Below are 20,993 nucleotides of genomic sequence, written 5' to 3'. Positions count from 1 at the left end.
TTTTATTTTATCTATAAAGGAACATGAATTACCCCAGATATTACCAAGTTATGACAGAAGGAGGAGAGTAACACATTGTCTGGTACATACATAAATGTTAACCAGACAATGTTAACTCAGTATGAGAGGTAACAGTAAATAGTGCTGCCATAGTGATTAATGGGTTTTCTTAAAAAGTGAAATTTTAGAACAAAACTTTTTTTTTTTTTTAATCAGGATCCAGATTCAAGGACATGGCATCATTATGTGTACCAACCCAAATATCTGGATCAACAAAAGTCAGAAGAACTTGAGAGAGAGAAGAAATTAAAAGAGGATAGTCCTAGGAAAACTCCTAACAAAGAGAGTGGTGTGCCCAGCCTTCCTGTATCATTAACAAGCATTAAAGAGGAGCCCAAAGAGGCCAAGCGTCCTGACTCTCAATCAATGGAAGAGAATAAGTTGAAAAATGATGATCGAAAAACACCTGTGAATTGGAAGGACTCTCGGGGGACGAGAGTGGCTGTGTCCTCACCCATGAGTCAGCATCAGTCGTACATACAGTACTTGCATGCTTATCCTTACCCACAGATGTATGACCCCAGCCACCCTGCATACCGGGCTGTTTCTCCTGTCCTAATGCACAGTTACCCTGGTACGTGACATGTTTTGGATTCTAAGTATGTTGGAGGAAGAGGCTCTATTCAAACATGAGCTATTAAAAACTCAAGATAAATTAGAAGCTTCAAGAGTGACATTTGTTTTTTTTTTTTAATTGCTTAAAGTCCCAAAGATGTAACTGATTTAAATATAAGATTTTATTAAAAAAATGAAATGTCAAGAGTCTTCCGCTATAGCTTCCATAGTCTCTGATGGTCTGCTGTTAGACTGACAGATACTTTATTGCCTATGAAAATATTCTAAGCACTTACTGTCATAATCATTATAGTTACTATTCCTTTCACTTAAGCAGACACATAAATGCATGAAGTGGCTATAAGCTCAATTTTGTTTATAACCTCTGTTCATCAGGATGAATTAACTGCAGAAGAAAAATCAGAGAACCTCGATACAGTTTAACAATGATGTAGTCCATTCTTAATGTAACCCCTTATTTTAAGATCTCTGACTCTTTTCCCAAATTCATATAACACAAATGACATTTTTTTTTTTTTCAGAGACTAGCTTGTAACTTCATGTGGCATTTGTCGTTTATCTGCAGGGGCCTATCTCTCTCCAGGATTTCATTATCCTGTTTATGGGAAGATGTCAGGGAGAGAAGAGGCAGAGAAAGTCAATACCAGCCCCAGCATCAACACGAAAACAACCACTGAATCTAAAGCACTGGACTTGCTCCAGCAGCATGCCAACCAATACCGCAGCAAGTCTCCTGCCGTAAGTCTGCTTTTGTTGCCATTTATAAGGACTGTGTTTTGGGGTAGAAAGGGGGAACAAGCTAGAGAACAGTCTTGAAATAGAAATGGTTTTAGAATCTAGCTGTGATTTCAGGATGCTGCTTTATCCTTGGTACATAAAGAATGGAGTGTTCAAAAGTCAGATGTTTTCATACATAAGGGACAGGTGTTGTTGAAGCAGGTATGGTGGTAGTGAGCTTTTTGTTAGGTATACTTTTAAATTCATAGGACCTGGGCATTGGTGCAAAGTATTACTGATAAAATATTAAAAAAAAAATAATGGAGGATGCTATTTCAGAATAGCTTTATAGCTAAGTACTTCTAACCACAGGCCTTTGACCCATTGGGCAAATTGAAGGGTTTGTTTGTTTTGGTACCTGGGATTGAACCAGGGACACTTACATTATCCCAGCCCTTTTTATGTTTTTATTTTGAGATAGGGTCTTGTTACATTGTCAAGGCTGGCCTCAAACTTGTGATCTTCTTGCCTCAGCTTCCCATGCAGCTGAGATTATAGGTGTGGTTTACCATGCCCAGCCAAACTGAACTTTTGAAAAATGTTTTCTTTGGGCACAACTTTCAAAAATCAGAGTTTTTGCATACATTTTCAGATGCCCTCTTAAGACTATGGAAAATCTGGTTCAAAATCACATGGGAGAAGTAGCCCCATGGAGACTGTATACCCTGCTCCCCCTCAATGTATGTAAATGAAATCTACCAATTCTTTATCAATCAAATTTGGTTTTAGCCTAATTATTTCTGTAGAGATTTGAGCTTCTGACTCCTTCTGTGGATCTTTGGCATCCACATGGTCAGCGTTCATGGTCGGAGCCTCATTCTGAGCAATACTGATGGTCCATGATGCATAATAACTGTTACTTTTATTCAAACACATATTTGAGTCTCACATAGTGTGAAGCTCATATGCAAGTGTGAGTCCCTTGGCTAATGAGTGAGGGCTGCATCTGCTGTTTTTTTTTTGACCTTGATTCATTGTCATGTTCCTATAACTCCCTGAAGTAATACAAATAAATGTCTTTGTGAAAGAGACTCTCACCTAAAAAAGGCAACTTCTAGTCCTGGAGACTGTTGAAAAAGAGACTCAGAAAGGAAATGATAGTTCTTGGGTGGGAAAAAAGAAGTTTAAAGTCTAGTATCTGCAAGTCTGTCAGACACTGTATGGAGAAATTAAAAAGGTGAATTATGAATCCTTTTTTGTGAATCTTCCTTCTAGATTTTTTTTTCCAAGTGAGAAAGAGAACTTTAGTGAAAGGGTGCTTAGGTTCTAGAATAGAAATGTGTAGGAAACAAATCTTTAATCAAACTTTTATTTGGGAGAACTGGAGTTTCTTTATGAGTGTTCAGAAATTGAGAGGGAGATTTCAGAATGTGGGAACAGGATGATGGATTCCTAGACAGCAGTCCCTTAGAGTCTTTGGAGAGTGGTTGCAGACCCACAGGGGTAACAAAATCCCTAGATGCTGAATGAGGTTCTTTATATAAAATGGCATAGTGTTTGTAGACATTGGCGCATCCTCTTGTGTGCTTTTAAGTCATCTCTAGATTGCCTATAATATCTAATATCTAATACAATATAAATGCTATGTAAACAGTTATTAGGCTGTGTTGTTTAGGGAATAATGGCAAGTCTGTGTATATTTAATACAATGAATTTAAAAAATGTTTGATTGAAATTTGATTGAATCGCTGGATGGAACCCATGATTATGGAGAGCCGACTGTATTTACTATATATTGACATACGATATCTGGATGTGTATTTTCAGTGGAACCAAATGGATACAGTTGTTATAAACTATGAGATAGATTCTCCCTATGAAGTATACAAAAAATATAACTAGAAAATATGACCTGAAATAGATCTCCAAAACTACTTCTTTTCCTTGATCTATCTGTTTATAAAAATTATTGTGGGAAGACAGGTAGATTGGATGACTGAAATTATCAGTGACTATAAAAAGAAAGCCTCTTGTTTCAGTCATTTGAAGAAAATATTGATGCTACTCAGCTTACCATGGATGGAGCAATTCTTCATTGTTGTCTCAATGGCAGTGGAAACTAATGCATGTCTTTTGAAATTATCTTTGATTAATACAGAATTTTCAGTATCTATATATCTACTTTTTAATCACTAACACAATATTGCTGAAGGGGCGCAGGTGGTATGGTATGCCTTCTTGTTATATTTTGAAACATGAAGTGGGGAAATTTCTCTGTTCTATTTCAGCCTGTGGAAAAGGCCACAGCTGAGCGGGAACGAGAGGCAGAAAGGGAACGGGACCGACACTCGCCCTTTGGCCAGCGGCACCTACACACGCATCACCACACCCACGTTGGCATGGGTTATCCGCTAATCCCTGGTCAATATGATCCTTTCCAAGGTCAGCAGCTCGATCATTACTGTGTCTTCTTTCAGTGTGCTTTGGAAAACAGTTGCTAGAAACTACCTGTCTCGGTTTTAAAATAAAAACATTGAACTTTGAATTAACGTTAGCTCTGGGGAGGATTCTTAACACTTATTTCCTAGCATTTCCTACAGACACAGCTAAGGCTGTTCCCACATCTTTGTATTCTATTGAGACATGAAATGGCTACCAGTTAATAATTGTCACTGGTTGATGTTATCGGAGGCTTACTGTTATCTCCCAAGCTGAGGGTGGCGGCCAGTGTCTGGGGCACTGAATATAACAATCAGAAGATCAGATACCGACTTCAGGGAAATTGGAAAGAAAATGAGGGATAGTGAGAGGCTTTGGTGAAGTTTTTTTTGTCCTGATATCTGTAGGCCCTTTAAGTTGCTCTTTTCCCATGCAACTAATGGGAGTGAGGTGACTAAGTTTAACATTTTATAATGGAACTTAAGGGCTCTTCACAGTCCTTCACCCTATGACTCTGACCAAAGATGAGGGTTGAAAAAAAGGTTTTTGTTTTGTTTTGTTTTTTGTTTTATTAGTGCATTATAGTTATACATAATAATTGGGTTCATTTTAACAAAATCATACATGCATAGAATTTAATTTACTCCATTTCAATCCCTGGTGATCCCTCCCCCTTTCCCTCTCCTCCTCCCTCCCCCTTTTCCTCTTCCTCTACCCTACTGGTTTTTCTTTCACTCATTTATTTTTAATTGATGCTTTAACGATATACATGAATGTGGAATCCACTGTGGAATAGTTATTCATTCACATAGCATAGCAAAGAGCCACAGAATTGACACAGTAGAACCATCGGTCCAGGGGGTATTTGTTGAGCATGTTATTATTTCTCCCATTGTTATCAGTGGGCACCAGTACTGCCCTGGAGGAAGAGGCTAGGCTGCAGCACTCATTGCTCCAGAAATGTTTAGAATCAAATTGGTAGGACAAAGAGGTTTTCTTCAAAGCCAGCTTTGAAGGAAGATAGAAAAAAAAAAAAACTTATTGTTTCAGAAAGCTCCATCTTCAGAATCTCTGAACACTAGGGAAGGCTTTGAGGCAGCAAAATAGGACAAAAGGAAGGAAGCAGACACAGATTTAGTTAGCCTGTGCGGCACAGGCCTGGGGAGCGGGCAGTCTCCACTTTCAGCCTCCTTGGTGCACTAGGCCACAGGGAGAGCCCTTCAGCCTCCATTCTTAGCTATAGGACGTGGTTCTCAGTTCAGAGGGCCCTTCGTATTCAGTCTGTTTTACCATCTTTGTCTCTCAGAGGAGGTTGTTCACAGTCTTCACCAACAAATCCACCCGCCTAGGGTCTGGCTGCCTTGTCAGCTCAGATTGTCATTTATGACATATCATAGATGGCATGGACTTAAAGAGCAGACACTTATTTTCTCATAGGTCTGGGGCTAGGCATTGGAGATCTTGTTGGGTTTTTGGTGAGACTCTTACTAGCTTATACCACATGGCCACTCCACTGGCCAGAGGCAAGCATTCAGTTGTCTGTTCTTACGAGGACACTAATGCCATGTTAGGATGAGGCCCTTAGGACTTTATTTTACTTTTGTCACCTCCAACTAGGCCCTGTTTCCAAACACAGGCAAATTGTGGGTTTAGGCTTCAACATAGGAATTTTAGAAGGATAGAATTCAGTCATTAACAATGACCAAGTTGCGTGTTTCCTGCTCTATGAATGTAAAATATTATGTTTATAAATGTAAAGGGACCACTCTTATTTACTCAGCTCTTGGTGTCAAGCAGTGATGTTAAATGAGAACATCTCGGGTTTCCTAAACATCTTGTATTGAGTGTGATAAGAACTTGGAAGAGAAAGGGATTTTGTTTCTAACACATCACATCTATATGAGTGAATATGCTGTCACTTTCTCTATGTTATTATTGTCACTGTTATTGTAATGTCCTAAATTATCTTTGGGCAAGGAAAACATGTCCAAACAAAGTACACTAAAGGAGAGAGTAATCTTCCCTAGGTTTACTTTGTTTACTCTCATTTTGCCCGGGACTGTTTTCTGTAGAATTTAGAAGAACCTGGATTAGGCTACTTAATACCTTTTGGAGCTGTTACCCTCTCTGCTACCTTTGTCTTATGGATTAAGACTAAGAACTTCTAAGTTTGATTTACTGAATCATGTACTTTGTAGGATGGATCATGGCAAATCACTGGAAAGAATGTAAAAGTGATCAAAGTTATTATAAAGTATCATATTCTAAGGAAGCAAGTAGCATGACTTTTCTATAGTTCAATGTGACTTTTGATTCCTGTTGTTACTTGGTCCCTATTATTTCTCCTGAACTTCCTATTCCAGGACCCATGCAAACCATTTAGCGCCATGCAGAGCTGGGGAGATGGAATGCTCTATCCTCCAATAGCTAGTAAGGAAACCACAGAGGATTCAATAAAGGGATAGATTTGGGTTAGACCAAGTGGCTTGTACTCTGTCCTTGCTGCATGAAACATTTCATGTGAGTGTTTAGGAAAGGACAAATTGCTGCTACTGGGTCTGCAGCCTTTGCCACTGGGCCTGTATCTACTCTTATCTTTCTAAATGTCACGGAGACCCCACATTTTTTCGCCCAGCAGGCTTGACCTCTGCTGCCCTCGTTGCCTCTCAGCAGGTGGCTGCCCAGGCATCTGCATCAGGAATGTTTCCTGCACAAAGAAGGTAAATATCCTTTATGTTTGCAGTTATTTTTCTAGGCAGAGAGACATCTTAATGTTTTTGAGGAAGCAAGTCCAGGCTTTTCAGATGAAAAACAGCTCCCTGTTTTTTGTTTTTTAATCCTTGTAATAAAATGGGTTTATTTAGCTTGTAGATTCCTGGTACAACTTAGGTTCCAGGAACTTCATTTTATAAACCTAAGGTGGATTGGTAAAGAGTTGATTGGTTCTTAGGCAGTTGAAATTTTCTTAGTTTATCCTCACAACTTTGTTAAAATGACAGTTGTTTTCTCATATTTAAAAAATAAAATTGCAAATGGAAAACTATATTATCCTAATGCTAAATATTTCTTCTGTGATTTTTAATCACCTCTCAAGTTATTTTAAGAAGGAAAATAGTTTAAGGGAATTTCATGATTAATATAAAATGAACATTTTTTTCACAAAATGTACTGTATAGCTTGCTTTTTATTTGCTTTTTCTGGAATTGAATCCCATAAATGGAATAGACTCTAAGTTTCAATATTTTTAGGTTTTTAAGTGTCAAATGTTGGTTGAACTCTATGCTAATATATGCTTTTCTTTTGCAGAGAATAACAGGATTGGAAGTGTATGGTGTCATGTGACTGGATCACATGGGGAAGCGCTTTATACAGACATCAGTTCCATGGTGTTAATTTGAAATGCCTTAATGGCAGGCAAAAACCAGTCATTTCATTTTTGTAAATTACAGATTTTATCACAGAGTAACAAATGTTGCTGTAATTAAACTTCTGTTTTATATATATATATACGTATACATATCTGTATATATACATATACATATATATATATATACATATATATATATATATTCTTTACTTTTTGTATCAGTAACCAGGCTCGCACACACAGGGTCTGCTGCCAAGTCGCAAACCACTCAGTAAAGGAAATAAAAAAATGTATTTGTCACGTTGAAAAGTGTTAGCCACGAAAGGCTGCTTACTTTCTTTTCCTTTCCTTTGAAATTGTAAATAAATAATGTTATGTATCAGTGTGCCTGAACCTTGCATATCCTTCATATATTTCCTGTAAGCCCCTCAGAAAGGCAAACTGTGATGATGACACTTTGGTACAATTTAGATGTCTAATTGGTGGCTCCTGTTAAAGACGCATCAGTGTAAAATGTTCCTGTAGTCACTGTTTGTACTTGTGTATTGTGGAAAAAAAAAAAGAAAAAAAACTTTTGGAAGGCATGGGGTTGCCAGTACCACAAAAACTGTGTTGTATATAATGTAAAGATTAAAATGGGGAAATAATGAGCATCTGTGAATAATGAGGTGTCATTTTTTGATAATCTTGAATGGCAAATAACCCAATAGCCTGCATACCAGAGACATCTGTGATTGTTCTATTACTTGAATAGTCCTGCAGTCCTTTTTTCTTCTTCTTCTTCTTCCTCTTTTTCTTTTTTTTTTTTTTTAATGTTTACAATTATCCAGTTTTAGAAGAGAGACTTTAACGCCATTGCCTGGTTACTTGTTTTATGCTGTAATCTAGTTTATTTTATGTAAAATGTATATTGAATGCTTTCCTTTTTTATACCTGCCTTAAATAATTTGGCAATCAGAATTAAAAAGGTTTTGTTTTTTTTTTTATAACGTCTTCTTGTCTGTCTCATGTTATTTCTTGCTGGCTGTTAGTGATGGCTGACTTTTGAAGAAAGCTTTCCTAATACTATGAGTATATGAGATGCAAAGCAAAGAAAAATTTTCTTATGTGATACACAGGCATAGTAAACAAACTGTATTTCATTCAATGAATATATACAAACTTATGGGGTATTTACTCCAAATTTGGGATATATCACTACAAACCTGTAGGTACAGGTTTCTTTAGCAGGGAATATTATTCCAAAGATGTATATTTTATGACATGGATAGTAGGTAAAACATGTAAAAAAGCTGTCCCTAAATTGATTTACTAGAATGTTTTATACCAAATTTTAATGGTTTCCTCCTTTTTTTTTCTTTTCTTTCCTTTCTCGGTCCCTCTCTCCCAACCTTTCTTTCCACACAACAAATAACTATTGCATACCTGTTCTATTCTAGGCATTGCACAGGGTGCTGGGATATGTTGCAATGAACAAAGCAACAAAAATTCCTGTCCTCTTAGAGCTTGCATTTTCTAATGAGTAGGGTAAACATATAATTATATATATATACACACCCCACACACACACTATGCAAAGTTTGGCAGTGGATAAATGCTGTTAATAACAAGTGAGAATGGTGGGTGGGGGGTGGTGAGTAGATTTGGGAGTCTGGATGAATAGAGCCTGAGAAGACTTCACTAAAAGGATGACTAAGGGGGTCCATGCACACTACTGGAGGAAAAGCAGTGCAGCAAGATGGAAAACCAAGTGCAGAAGTCGGTCCTTCAGTGGGAGTGTGCTCTGTGGGTTTGGACACTTGATTTCATTGGTTCATTCCAGCTGTAAGCTCTAAGTGTTTATGGCTACTATAATTGCTAATGACAGTTCTACTGCTTGGTTTACTAAAAAGTTCTTTAAGTTGACAGAATGTTTTGTCCTATAATTTGGTTAGTTATTCTTTAAAGGTCTTTGCTTCACAAATGAGTTGATATTTGCAATTGAAAAGAGATGTTTCCTCTGCTTTTGAAAAGCTACCTTAAAGTATTGGCATTTGCTTCTTCTAGCTTTACAAATCTACTCTATGTTCCTCATAGATTTTAGTAGGAAAATATTTTTTTTTTCTAACTTTGTTTATTTTGTTTTTGAGTTTCCTTTATATCATCATTTATAAAAAAAACATTGATTATGCTTTTTACTCATATACTAAGAGCACTTCACATATTTTTCATCTTTTTTTTAAACTATCAATTTTTAAAAAAAATATGTATTTTTTAGTTGTAGGTGGACACGATATCTTTATTTCATTTTTTAAATGTGGTGCTGAGGGGCTGGGATGTGGCTCAAGCGGTAGCGTGCTTGCCTGGTATGCATGTGGCCCAGGTTCGATCCTCAGCACCACATATAAACAAAGATGTTGTGTCCGCCGAAAACTAAAAAATAAATAAATATTAAAATTCTCTCTCTCTCCCCATCTCTCTCTTTAAAACATAAATAATTAAATAAATGTGGTGCTGAGGATTGAACCCAGTGCCTCACATGTGTTAGGTGACCACTCTGCCACTGAGCCACAACCCAACCCCCCCATTTTTTTTTTTTTTTTTTTTCAGTTCTTAAACCACATCTTGATATATTCTTCAGGACTTTTAAAAATTTGTTTTATACAGCTTAACAAATATGTTTCCTCTGTTCAGAATACCATTTATAATGTGTGGCTCTGTCTGTAGTCTTTAGACTCCTTCAGTCTCTGACTAATTCCTTAACTGCAGAAACACAGGAGCAGAACTAAGGTCAACTTACATCTTCCCCCAATGAATCATCATGTTTCTGATGGTAACTGGGTGAACTATGGATTCCTGACAATTTTCCTGTTTTCATACATGCATATGCACAGAAGCCAATCATACTTTTCAGCTGCAGAATGACTAGATATGTATTTTTATTACATACCAGGCTTTTAATCACTTCTAGTTAGGTGGTTAAATAGATAGGATTATAAATGGGTGCATTAGACCATGCTTAACTCTGCTACTGTAATACATGGGGATGCTGATAAATGCAGAGAGATACATGACCAAAAAGCACAATGTGATTTGAATAGTTTTCCCCCTAGGCTTTTACTGGAACATTATTCATGACTGGTTTACATTAATCACTAAATGAAGTTTTGTTTCTTCTCTGCACTGTTACAGTGTTATCTTTGCTGATGACAACATGAATTGCCAAAGGCCAGAGCTTGTTTATATTATGTGTGCCATTTCTCTGGCTGAGTATAGAGTCAGTACCAAATGGTAAATTAAAGATTCCCAAAAGACAAGCATACTTGGCTCCATTATATTACTATGATGAATCTGCCATTAATACGCTTCTAATTGTTTTACTTTTATAGACATAAAATCAGTCCCCTTAGTGACTAATAATAGGGTTTATTGATTTTACTAAACATTATTCATTCCAGGCCTGCTCATATCAGCTTGTCCTGAACATATGCAAAAAGCCTGCAGTGCTGACACAGTGCAAATTAACTTCATGGAGAAATGAGAGTGAAGAGTTGTTTACAGCTGTGGTCCCATTGAATACAGAATATTAAAAACAAGGTAATAGGCTCCATATAGAACCATTTATTCCTAGATTAGAGTCTCAGATGGCTTTTTCATGGAAACTTGCCATTGATGTTCAGCCCAGGTCATTAACACTTAACAGAGTAAAAAGGCTGGCCTTATGCATTGGCTCTGACTGTGACCCTGATTTAGTGTGGTTTCAGCCCCAGAGTCCGTGAGTAACCAGAATGAATAGCTCTGATTGATACAGGATAAAACAGCAGTTTAAATGATAATTACTGGTCATTTCATTCCCTCTGACTCAGAAAAGAGACAAGACAGGCAAAGCCATTTATGATTGTTTTTGTCACTAACTACAGTCATCCATTCCCTGCTTCCTGCAGTAGTCAGAGTCATAAATGCTGCTTACTTTCAGTTAACTTTAGGACAGGAAGCAAAGACGCAGTCTGACTATTAGCACAGCCTCAGCCATGAATTCTTCTTTGCTTTTATTAACAAAATCACTCTTTCAAGCAGGGACTGGGGGCTGGGGATGTAGCTCAGTGGTAGAGTGCTTGCCTAGCAAGTGTGAGGCCCATCACCAGTACCTGGTGGGAAATGGCTATCAGCCTCAGCACTACTGATGTTGTTTTATACCAGATAGTACCCATGGCATGCACCCAAGAGAAGCCAGTAGCCACTTCTCCATCAAACTATGAAAACCATCTAGTCATAGGAATTCTAGAACTCCTGCCTACCACCCCACAGGAAGACTCCTGAGTCTTCTTGTTCTTTGTTGCTTCAGGAGGTAAAAAAAAAGCCATCGCTGGCTCATTGTAACCACATGAAAATATAATCTGGATGCTCATTTAACCAACATGGATGAAGTTGGTCCAGATTGCCAGCTTTTCAAAAAGAATTAGAATAAATGAATGATTCAGATTTTAACATAATTAATAGTTTCCATAGTTTGAAATTAACTCAATTTAAAAAAAAAAAAAAAACGTATTTGAGGGCTGAATTCAGTTCATAGCACACAAATTTACAATGCAATTTTGGTTTTGCCCTCAAAAAGACATATTTTTCACCCCCTGGAATTAAGACTAAGAAGTTGGAAAACTTGGAAAAGTGGGTGATTCTTAAGTGAGCTGCTGGGATTAAACTTGGATTTCCTTCCCATAGGGAGAGTCATTTATTTCATATACAGGAATAAATTTTGAGAGATTCTCAGACTATTTCAGTAAAGAATTTCACTTAGACATTTGAAAATAAAATGAAAGAAGCCAAAATCTGATATGCAGAGAAAATTAAGTTCTCCAGGACCATTGTGAGCACAAGGCATTGACAATGCCCAGAGGCCTATGCAGACAGATTAAGGGACCAGGTTTATGGCCTGACCATATTGTCCTGACATATATTCATTTATTGTCATGCACCTTTCCACATGGAATGGCAAGTAGTGAGATGAGACCAAAGTTTTCACCTGGGTCCATAGTGGATATGCTGACTATAGCACCTGCTATCCAGGTGAGCATGGGTGAGACCTTGCTTTGTAGGCAGCCTCATATAAAATGCAGCTGTTCACCACCTCTGTAAAAAACTTAGCTCTTAAAGAAGGGAATCATGATACTATAGCTTTCAGGGGCATCCAACCCCCCCCCTCCTCATTTTCAAGCCAGCAGTTTTTACCTTAGGCATTTGAAAGCAATCGTTATTGCTTTAGTCAGAAAAGTTTAGAAATCAAAATCATCAGGTATTGACCTCCAATGACTGCAGAGGTGTTTTCATTTTACACAGTCCTCACATCTTATTCAATTCACTTGAATTCCTCTTAAAAGGATCCTGGACTACTTGGGGTCCATCCAGATAATCCTGTATACTCTTCCCATATCAAGGTTAATTGATAAGCAAATCTTAAGTGCCTTGTCCCATGTAACCTAACATTGATAGATTCTGGGGATTAGCATGTGAGCATCTTTCAGCAGCCATTGTTCAATAACATGCTACATAATTTTCTTTTTGTCTAGGACATAACAACAATAGTTATTATAATAATAAAATAATAATTATATATCTTATTAAAATAAGGTAACTGGCATAGTTATGATCATTATACTAATAATATAGGGTATTAACTATGCACTATTAACTAGGCTTAGACATTGTTCTAAGCACTTTACATGTACCAACGCATTTAATTCTCATAACCCCATTTACTACTTCTCTGTTAGAATTGAGAACACAGAAGCAAGGAGTGACTTTATCTATTTTGTCCGCTGCGAGGGAATATCACAGGTTGGTAATTTCCAAACAATAGAAGTTTATTTGGTTTCTGGTTCTGGAATCTGGGAAGTTTGAAATTTAGAGACTATATCTGGCAAGAGGCTTCTTGCTGCTTAGTATAAAGCCTCACATGGGAGACAGAAGGAGAGGAGAAGGGGATATCTCAAGACAGCACAAAACCATGCTTGAGGGCAGAAGTCCCATGACCATCACCTCTTAGAGGCCTCACCTCTCAACACTGTTGCCCTGAGGGTTAAGTTTTCAACACCTGAACTTGTGGGGACACATTCAAACCACAGCACCAGGCCAAGTCCTTTGTCCAAATTCACACTGTTATGTCACAGAGGTGGGATTCATGACTACTATACTATGCTTCTGCTGGAAAAGGATCATGAACTCCCTTAGGCTTTCCCTTAGGCTGCTATTGGAAAAGGATCATGAACTCCCTTAGGCTTTAACCAGCTTTTCTTTGTTAAAGTATTTATTACTTTCAAAGGGTCAAATGAAGAAAATATAGTCTGCATCTCTAGTCTTCTGTTAGACAAAACTCCAGACAGCCTTGCATGGGGAAATACCCCTCTCCGTCAGTGCCTGTCACCCATCCTGGCTATACTCCACATTCAGGCCCAGGATTCCGAGAGCCCAGAGGGTCCTCGGTGCATTGCTGGCAGAGGTTGCTGGAAGTTTTACTTTCTTCCCCATTGCCATGGTGGCCCTTGCTTTCTTGAATACTTCACGGATCTAATAACTAGGAGCTCAGAAAACAAGGGTTGGGCTTGATGGGAGCCAGTGCTCGGAAACATGTCTAGCAAGGTGGCTGTACAGCTGGATGTTTTCAGCTGCACAAAGAAGAAACCGTGATTCAAACTGCCTTCAAGGAAGTGTATTCTCTCCCTTAACACTAAGGCAGGAGCAAGTTGAGCTCAGGTTTCATCCTGTATGCTGATGTGATGGCTCAGCTTATTGAAATACTCCACTTGTTTCTTCTTGCCTTTATCCCACCTGTTCATGGTCACAGGAGCTCTAGAAGACCTATCCAGAGGAGAGGACAATGTCTTCCTGTGTGTCTGTCTCAGGAGGGAAGAAACCTTTCTTGGTCACTTTCTTGGTCCCATCCTGGCCACACACTCCTAAACTATCACCAGTGAGATTTCCATGACTTTCTCAGACTAAGAAGGATGAAACTTTGTCCCTGAGTCACACATGGGAAGTGTTGAATGTGGCTCAGACCTAGGGTTCTGTGAGAGCAAAAGTTGGGATGAGTGTCTCAATATCCAACTCATAAACCTTTCCTGTGGGGTGAAGGATTCTCCTGTAGTCCTCCCTGATCCTCTTGGGATATAAGCCTGGGTGTGCGTGAGAAGTGGCAGTTGTTTACATTCAAGCGAAACTCAGCCCCTCAATTATAACTGATTCTCCCTTAGAGAATCTGATGATTGGGCAGAATTAGGATAGTGATGCACTCATGGCATGAGGCTCCATCGAGCAGCCAAAGGAATATGGAGGAATGATTCAGAAACCCACATTTCTTTTCATCTCTTACATATATAGTTGAGTAAGACTGCTGATGGGAAGAAAGTTACTCCCTGCTGTCATGCCAGCATGCATACATATACAAACTCCTTCCCCCCACCCCCCAGAGATTCCTCAGAACTTAGATCCTATAAGAAAGACGAGGGATCTACCATCTCCCCAGTAGAAGGAGCCAGCAGGGACGCCTCCAAATCAGGCTGCCTCCAAGCTGAGGGTTGAGAGAAAAGAGGAAATCAGGACCAAAGAAGAACAGAGATAAGATTAGGAAGGGTGGGGTGGACTGAAATATTAGGGCGGGTAAGCATTGGGTCCTGGTATACCAAAAATGGAAAGATAAACAAAATAGACCACTGGCACAGGGAGAGTCTCCTCACACCAGAAACAAAGAAGATTCCATGAGGAGAAAGAGAAACAAGGCTTAGGCTTAGGCTTAGAGTTAGTCATTGATCTAGAGTTATTGAAGGCTTTAGGTTGAGAAAGACCTTGTCCAGGTCTCAGGAAACAGTCCTGCTACTGCTGGAAGAAGAGTAGCTGGGGAATCCCTCGGTACTCACACTTGCATGGGGAAATACCCCTCTATGCCTTTGTCTTCTCTCCATTCTGAGAGAGAGCAGAACTTGTCTAGTAGGGAAGAGGATAAAGAGTGCCCCTAATTTCTTGCCTCTCCTCCACCTTACTGGATTCCTATGTGCACAGGACTAACATGCTCACATGAGGAAGAAAGAAAATCAGATGGTATCATGCAGAGGTCCCTGCCTGGGCAAGCAGTGAGCTAGTGCCCATCTAGCACATTGGCACTTGGAGTGGGATTAATTCCTGCAAAAGAAGGAATTTGGAAAGTGGGTAACCAGGACATGAGACAGTATCCATCCAGAAAATATTTCTTGAGTATCTACTAAGATCCAGGTGTTTGCTTGAAACAAAGAGCCCAGATACTGTCCTCTTAGTTCTTATAGTTGGGCAGCCCTCCCCTCTCTGAGAAGCTAAATGTTTCTGTAGAGCTGAGCAAAGCAGAACTCTGCAGACCTGCTGTTGGCTGAGAAGATCTGATGTGAAGACAAGAGTTTACTTTGAGACTCTGCTGTAGAAGTTCCGAGGTGCCTGTATGTCTGCTGCCCCCAATCCCCTTCCAGCCCCTCTGTGGCAAGATATAAAAACATGTTCAATAAAAGATGGATTTTTTTTTTTTTCTGAAAACAGTGTGATGACCAGACTATATCCCCCAGTCAGGCTGCCTCCAAGCTGAGGGCTGAAGCAGGGTGAGTCATGGGGCCGGGGGACCCTGGCAGACAGCTCAGGGGGCCTCTGATCTAGCAGCACAGTGAGCTTGGCATTAACTGGCCACTGGGGAACTACAGATGTGCCAGAGGTAGGAAGATGTGGTGACTTATTCCCAACCCTCACCTGGAGTCCTAATCCCCATCTGAGTGGGCTGAAGAATCAGATCCAAAAGAAAGCCACACAGCTGGGATTCCCCAGTGCTTCTTGGTAGTCAGGTTGTAGATGATTTTTAGCTAAAGAGTCTTTCTATTGTGGCGATGCAGATTCTGGCAACCTGTGGGAATGGTGGACGTTCTTCTGACTGACTTATAGGTAAGATGTGCTGAGGCTATGTAGGTGACCAAACCACATTTCCAGGTTAGCTGAAGGGACTTCTTTGCATCATCCAGTGGTGGAAATTAATGGACTGGTGCTGAATATTAATATCATATTCTCTTGGAAGGCCAAGTATCTCTAATCTTGTCCCACTTAATGTAAGCAGCCACATGGGCTCTGCAGCTCTTTCCGAATGCTTGGCAGGGCTCACCCACACACTTCAGCTTACCAGTGCCACCATGCTTGAGCCAAGGCCTTTTCAGTTGTCAATAATAGAAACCCATTCAAACAAACTTAAGCAAAATGGATTTAACACAAAAACAGAGAGAGCCTTATGGTAACAAGAGTAGGAGGAGTACCCAAACTCCAGGAGGGGCTGGTACAGGGACTCGTGAGCTCTTCTGGCACCTTGAACAGCCTCCCTCCTTTTTCTCCCTCTCTTTCTCATGTCACATCCTATTGTGTCCATTTACTCTCCTTCTTTGCCTCTTTCTTCCTCTCTCTGCACACTGACTCATTCTCCAAGCACATATCCTCCCCTGACTGGCTGGTACTGTCTAGCATCTCTTAGTTAAAGTACAGAGTCCCTGCGGAGAGGCTGGAAGGGGCCTTGCCTGGGTCCGGTGAGCAAGAGAGTCCAGCAGGATAGAATGAACTTGCTTGGCTAAGGAGGTAGAGGTGAGGGGGGAGAGTGGGATCAGGCTACTAGACTGGTTTCTAGTTTGGGCTTTTTGTGATCAGCCCTACATATTAGCCCACTGTCCAAGCAATATTTATTGCCAGAAGCAGAAGCCCATTCAAACCAGCTTAGTTATACAAACCAGCTTAGTTATATGAATAACTCACTGAGAGTTATTAGAAGGATCTGTCAAGGGAATTGGCAGGTTGCAGGGATAGTGCCTAGAAAACCTATGTCCCTCTAGAGTATCACCTGATTTCTTACTCTCCTTGTCCTTCTCCTGTTGACAGACCATTTCTACCTCCTTGGTGGCTTTTCTGTTCTTATAATCTAATGTGACTTGGGATTGCTGTGGAGCCCACAGTGGCCACTTTCCACTATTATTTAACTGGCTCAGCCTTTTGGTCCATATTCCAAATTCCTGTGCCAAGTACAATGAATTTATGTCCCTTGTAATAACCAAATGTGACTGGGCCAGACTTGGGGTGAGGTAGGGCAGAGTTATATAAAACCAAGGACTATCAACCCTCTTAGGACTTAGGAAATTTCAATGACTTAGCAAATTCTGTGCCAAGAACAGAGGTGGGGTGGACACAAAGGTTAAATATTTGTTTTTATTACTGCACAAAAATAGAAATGTCCCTCTTGCCTTAGGGACCACCTATCTTCTTTGCCCTACTTTATTTTTTCTACATTGCTCATCTTTATGACTTGTTAAATGTTTGTTTGTTTATGGTTTTCTCCTCCCATGAGAACTTGATAAGGGTAGGAATGTAATCTCTTTACTGTTCTTATCTCCAGTCCCAGAACAGAGTGCACCTAGAACAGGCTCACCAGCCAATTGATGAGGACACATCAATAAATGTTGTCATATGATAGAGCAAATGAGTATGATAGACATCTCAGGATTCAATAAGGATATCATTGACCCAATGCCTTCTTTGAGAATCTGCCTCCTCCCCATGGCTGTATAAGGTTTTGTCATTCATGAGGAACCCCTTAGACCATATACTAATGAGGTGACTGTTGGCAGGCCCCAGATAGCTTCAGTCTGGGTTCTGATCACCAGATGAACCAATCACATAACTAGAAAGATGGAACTTTTGAAGAAGAGAAGGACTGAAGATTGAGTTCAGACACCAGTGGCCAGAGCTTTAATCAGTCACGCCTAGGCAATAACATTTTAATAAAAAAAAAAAAAAAAAAAAACTTTAGTAACAAATCAGGGGCCTTCCAGGTTGGTGAACACATGAGTGTCTTGGAAGGTGGCCTTCCTGGAGAGGGCCTGGAAGCCCCCTCCACATGCCCATACATCTTAGACATCTCTTCTAGTTGGATGTTCCTGGGTTGTATCCTTTATAATAAAACTGCAATTTTAAGAATAACTCTTTCCTTAGTTCTGTGAGTAATTCTAGTAAATTATCAAACCAAGGGGTAGGGAGGAGGGGAAAAGGGCCTTAAGAGACCCCATATCTGTAGTTGGCTGAGTGGACATGGAGGTAGTCTGGAAACCCCCTTGTGGCTGGCACCTGAAGTAGGAGGCAGTCTTGTGTGACTGAACCCTTACCCTGGGGGGTTTGCATTAAGTCCAGATAGAGGGTCAGAACTGAATTATAGGAAAACCATTGGTGGTGGGATATTGAAGAATTATTGTTGGAAAATTATGTATAATTTTATCTGGGAGGCCCAGAAAAGAGATAGCTGAAGAAAATGAGGGAACAAGCCATGCAGATGACTGAAGAGAGTGTTTCAGTCAGGAGAAGTGCAGAGGGCCTGAGGAAAGACTGTGTTTTGAGTCTAAGCAAAAGCAAGCAAAACTGGACTGTGAGAGGCAGGATGGTAGTGGAGATTTTACATTGTTACAACCTTGATGCAGGGTAGCATCCAACTATAGGACCCGGTAGGCTAATAGGCGTGCTGCAGCAAGCTCACAGATTTAAGATGAACAGGTCACACCGTTAATTGAAGCAATTTAAGTGATTGTGTAGAGTGAAAAGAAAGTGCAATAAGTGAAAAACACATTTGGGCTGGGGTAAAAGCAAATAGAAGGTGATACCCCGGGAATTCTACGGTACACAGTGTTGACATATCATGCTTCTGTCTGTGCTGCATCAGCCTCTCCTACTAATGGTATGGTTACAAGGGCCAACATGGAGGGTGAGGAAGATGGAACATGCCTGGAGTCAGCACTTGCTTGCTCTGTTGGAGAGCCTGGCCACGAGCTGTAGTGTTAGCCTGATGAACAGTTTGGGGTTTTATTTACAGCTCCAGTGTAGGGGGCAGGGGGTACTGTGCATAGCTGTAACCAAAGCATGGTTTAAAGTAAGACCTTATGGATAGTGAGTGCTTCGTGTCCTCACGTGTATTTTTTTTTTAATTTTTTATTGTTGGTTGTTCAAAATATTACATAGTTCTTGATATATCATATTTCACACTTTGATTCAAGTGGGTTATGAACTCCCATTTTTACCCCGTATACAGATTGCAGAATCACATCAGTTACACATCCATTGATTTACATATTGCCATACTAGTGTCTGTTGTGTTCTGCTGCCTTTCCTATCCTCTACTATCCCCCCTCCCCTCCCCTCCCCTCCCCTCTTCTCTCTCTACCCCCTCTACTGTCATTCATTTCTCCCCCTTGTATTATTTTTCCCTTTCCCCTCACTTCCTCTTGTATGTAATTTTGTATAACCCTGAGGGTCTCCTTCCATTTCCATGCAATTTCCCTTCTCTCTCCCTTTCCCTCCCACCTCTCATCCCTGTTTAATGTTAATCTTCTTCTCCTGCTCTTTGTCCCTACTCTGTTCTTAGTTACTCTCCTTATATCAAAGAAGACATTTGGCATTTGTTTTTTAGGGATTGGCTAGCTTCACTTAGCATAATCTGCTCTAATGCCATCCATTTCCCTGCAAATTCTATGATTTTGTCATTTTTTAATGCAGAGTAATACTCCATTGTGTATAAATGCCACATTTTTTTTATCCATTTGTCTATTGAAGGGCATCTAGGTTGGTTCCACAGTCTTGCTATTGTGAATTGTGCTGCTATGAACATCGATGTAGCAGTGTCCCTGTAGCATGCTCTTTTTAGGTCTTTAGGGAATAGACCGAGAAGGGGAATAGCTGGGTCAAATGGTGGTTCCATTCCCAGCTTTCCAAGAAATCTCCATACTGCTTTCCAAATTGGCTGCACCAATTTGCAGTCCCACCAGCAATGTACAAGTGTACCCTTTTCCCCACATCCTCGCCAGCACTTGTTGTTTGACTTCATAATGGCTGCCAATCTTACTGGAGTGAGATGGTATATTAGGGTGGTTTTGATTTACATTTCTCTGACTGCTAGAGATGGTGAGCATTTTTTCATGTACTTGTTGATTGATTGTATGTCCCCCTCTGAGAAGTGTCTGTTCAGGTCCTTGGCCCATTTGTTGATTGGGTTATTTGTTATCTTATTGTCTAATTTTTTTGAGTTCTTTGTATACTCTAGATATTAGGGCTCTATCTGAAGTGTGAGGAGTAAATATTTGTTCCCAGGATGTAGGCTCCCTATTTACCTCTCTTATTGTTTCTTTTGCTGAGAAAAAACTTTTTAGTTTTAGTAAGTCCCATTTGTTGATTCTAGTTATTAACTTTTGTGCTATGGGTGTCCTATTGAGGAATTTGGAGCCCGACCCCACAGTATGTAGATCGTAGCCAACTTTTTCTTCTATCAGACGCCCTCACGTGTATTTTGGATAGAATGAATATTCAGTGCTTTGTGTGTTTCGTGTATATTTAGTATATCATGAATATTTAATGTTTGCTTGGTACTTTCATTCCTTTCTATCTAGGTTCATGCATATATGCTCTACTTTTATCTGTCTGACATATCTCCCAGGTAAATAATTTAATTATCGGTGCTAACACATGTTCTAATTTACAGCAGTCTCATTTGCTTTGTTGTCTTCTATAGCAGAAGTGAGTATTCTCAGTTCAGGAAGTGCTCATTGCCTGATGTCCAAGGACTGTTTTGCTCATGTTTGGGTGGGGAAAGTGGCTGCTAATTAGGATGTTGTAAGCTCTTGTAAAAACTTTATTTTTTACTTGGAAGGGCATGAAGGAGCTGCCTGCTTAGATGAGCCTGTATCACTTGAAAGAAAGATTTTAGGCAGGAGGTAGGAAAAATTATAGAAGCTGGTGACAGCATCTTCTTTGTAGGATGGTGTCATGTAAAAGTGCTGAG

General features: G+C 39.8%; 1 protein-coding gene across 6 annotated transcripts in view; it reads left to right on the top strand.

Annotated features, from left to right (window-relative positions):
* The window catches only part of Znf608 (zinc finger protein 608), a 104,828-nt gene extending 97,287 nt beyond the window's left edge, over nucleotides 1–7,541 (top strand). For 4 of the 6 annotated variants that reach the window (XM_071612224.1, XM_071612221.1, XM_071612222.1 and 1 more), the window contains 5 exons: nucleotides 217–634; nucleotides 1,202–1,374; nucleotides 3,642–3,795; nucleotides 6,428–6,512; nucleotides 7,099–7,541. In XM_071612224.1, the coding sequence (XP_071468325.1) occupies nucleotides 217–634; nucleotides 1,202–1,374; nucleotides 3,642–3,795; nucleotides 6,428–6,512; nucleotides 7,099–7,105 (837 nt within the window). In that variant the 3' untranslated portion in view covers nucleotides 7,106–7,541. Of the gene's footprint in view, nucleotides 1–216; nucleotides 635–1,201; nucleotides 1,375–3,641; nucleotides 3,796–6,427; nucleotides 6,517–7,098 lie in introns of those variants that run through there. The other 2 variants (XM_027949314.2, XM_071612223.1) reach the window with 2 other exon arrangements.
* Nucleotides 7,542–20,993: the final 13,452 nt, after the last annotated feature.

This window comes from Marmota flaviventris, chromosome 5, assembly GCF_047511675.1.
Source record: "Marmota flaviventris isolate mMarFla1 chromosome 5, mMarFla1.hap1, whole genome shotgun sequence".
NCBI classification, from domain to species: domain Eukaryota; kingdom Metazoa; phylum Chordata; class Mammalia; order Rodentia; family Sciuridae; genus Marmota; species Marmota flaviventris.
The sequence above is the reverse complement of the archived record's forward strand: the minus strand, read 5'-3'. Positions and strand labels throughout refer to the sequence as shown.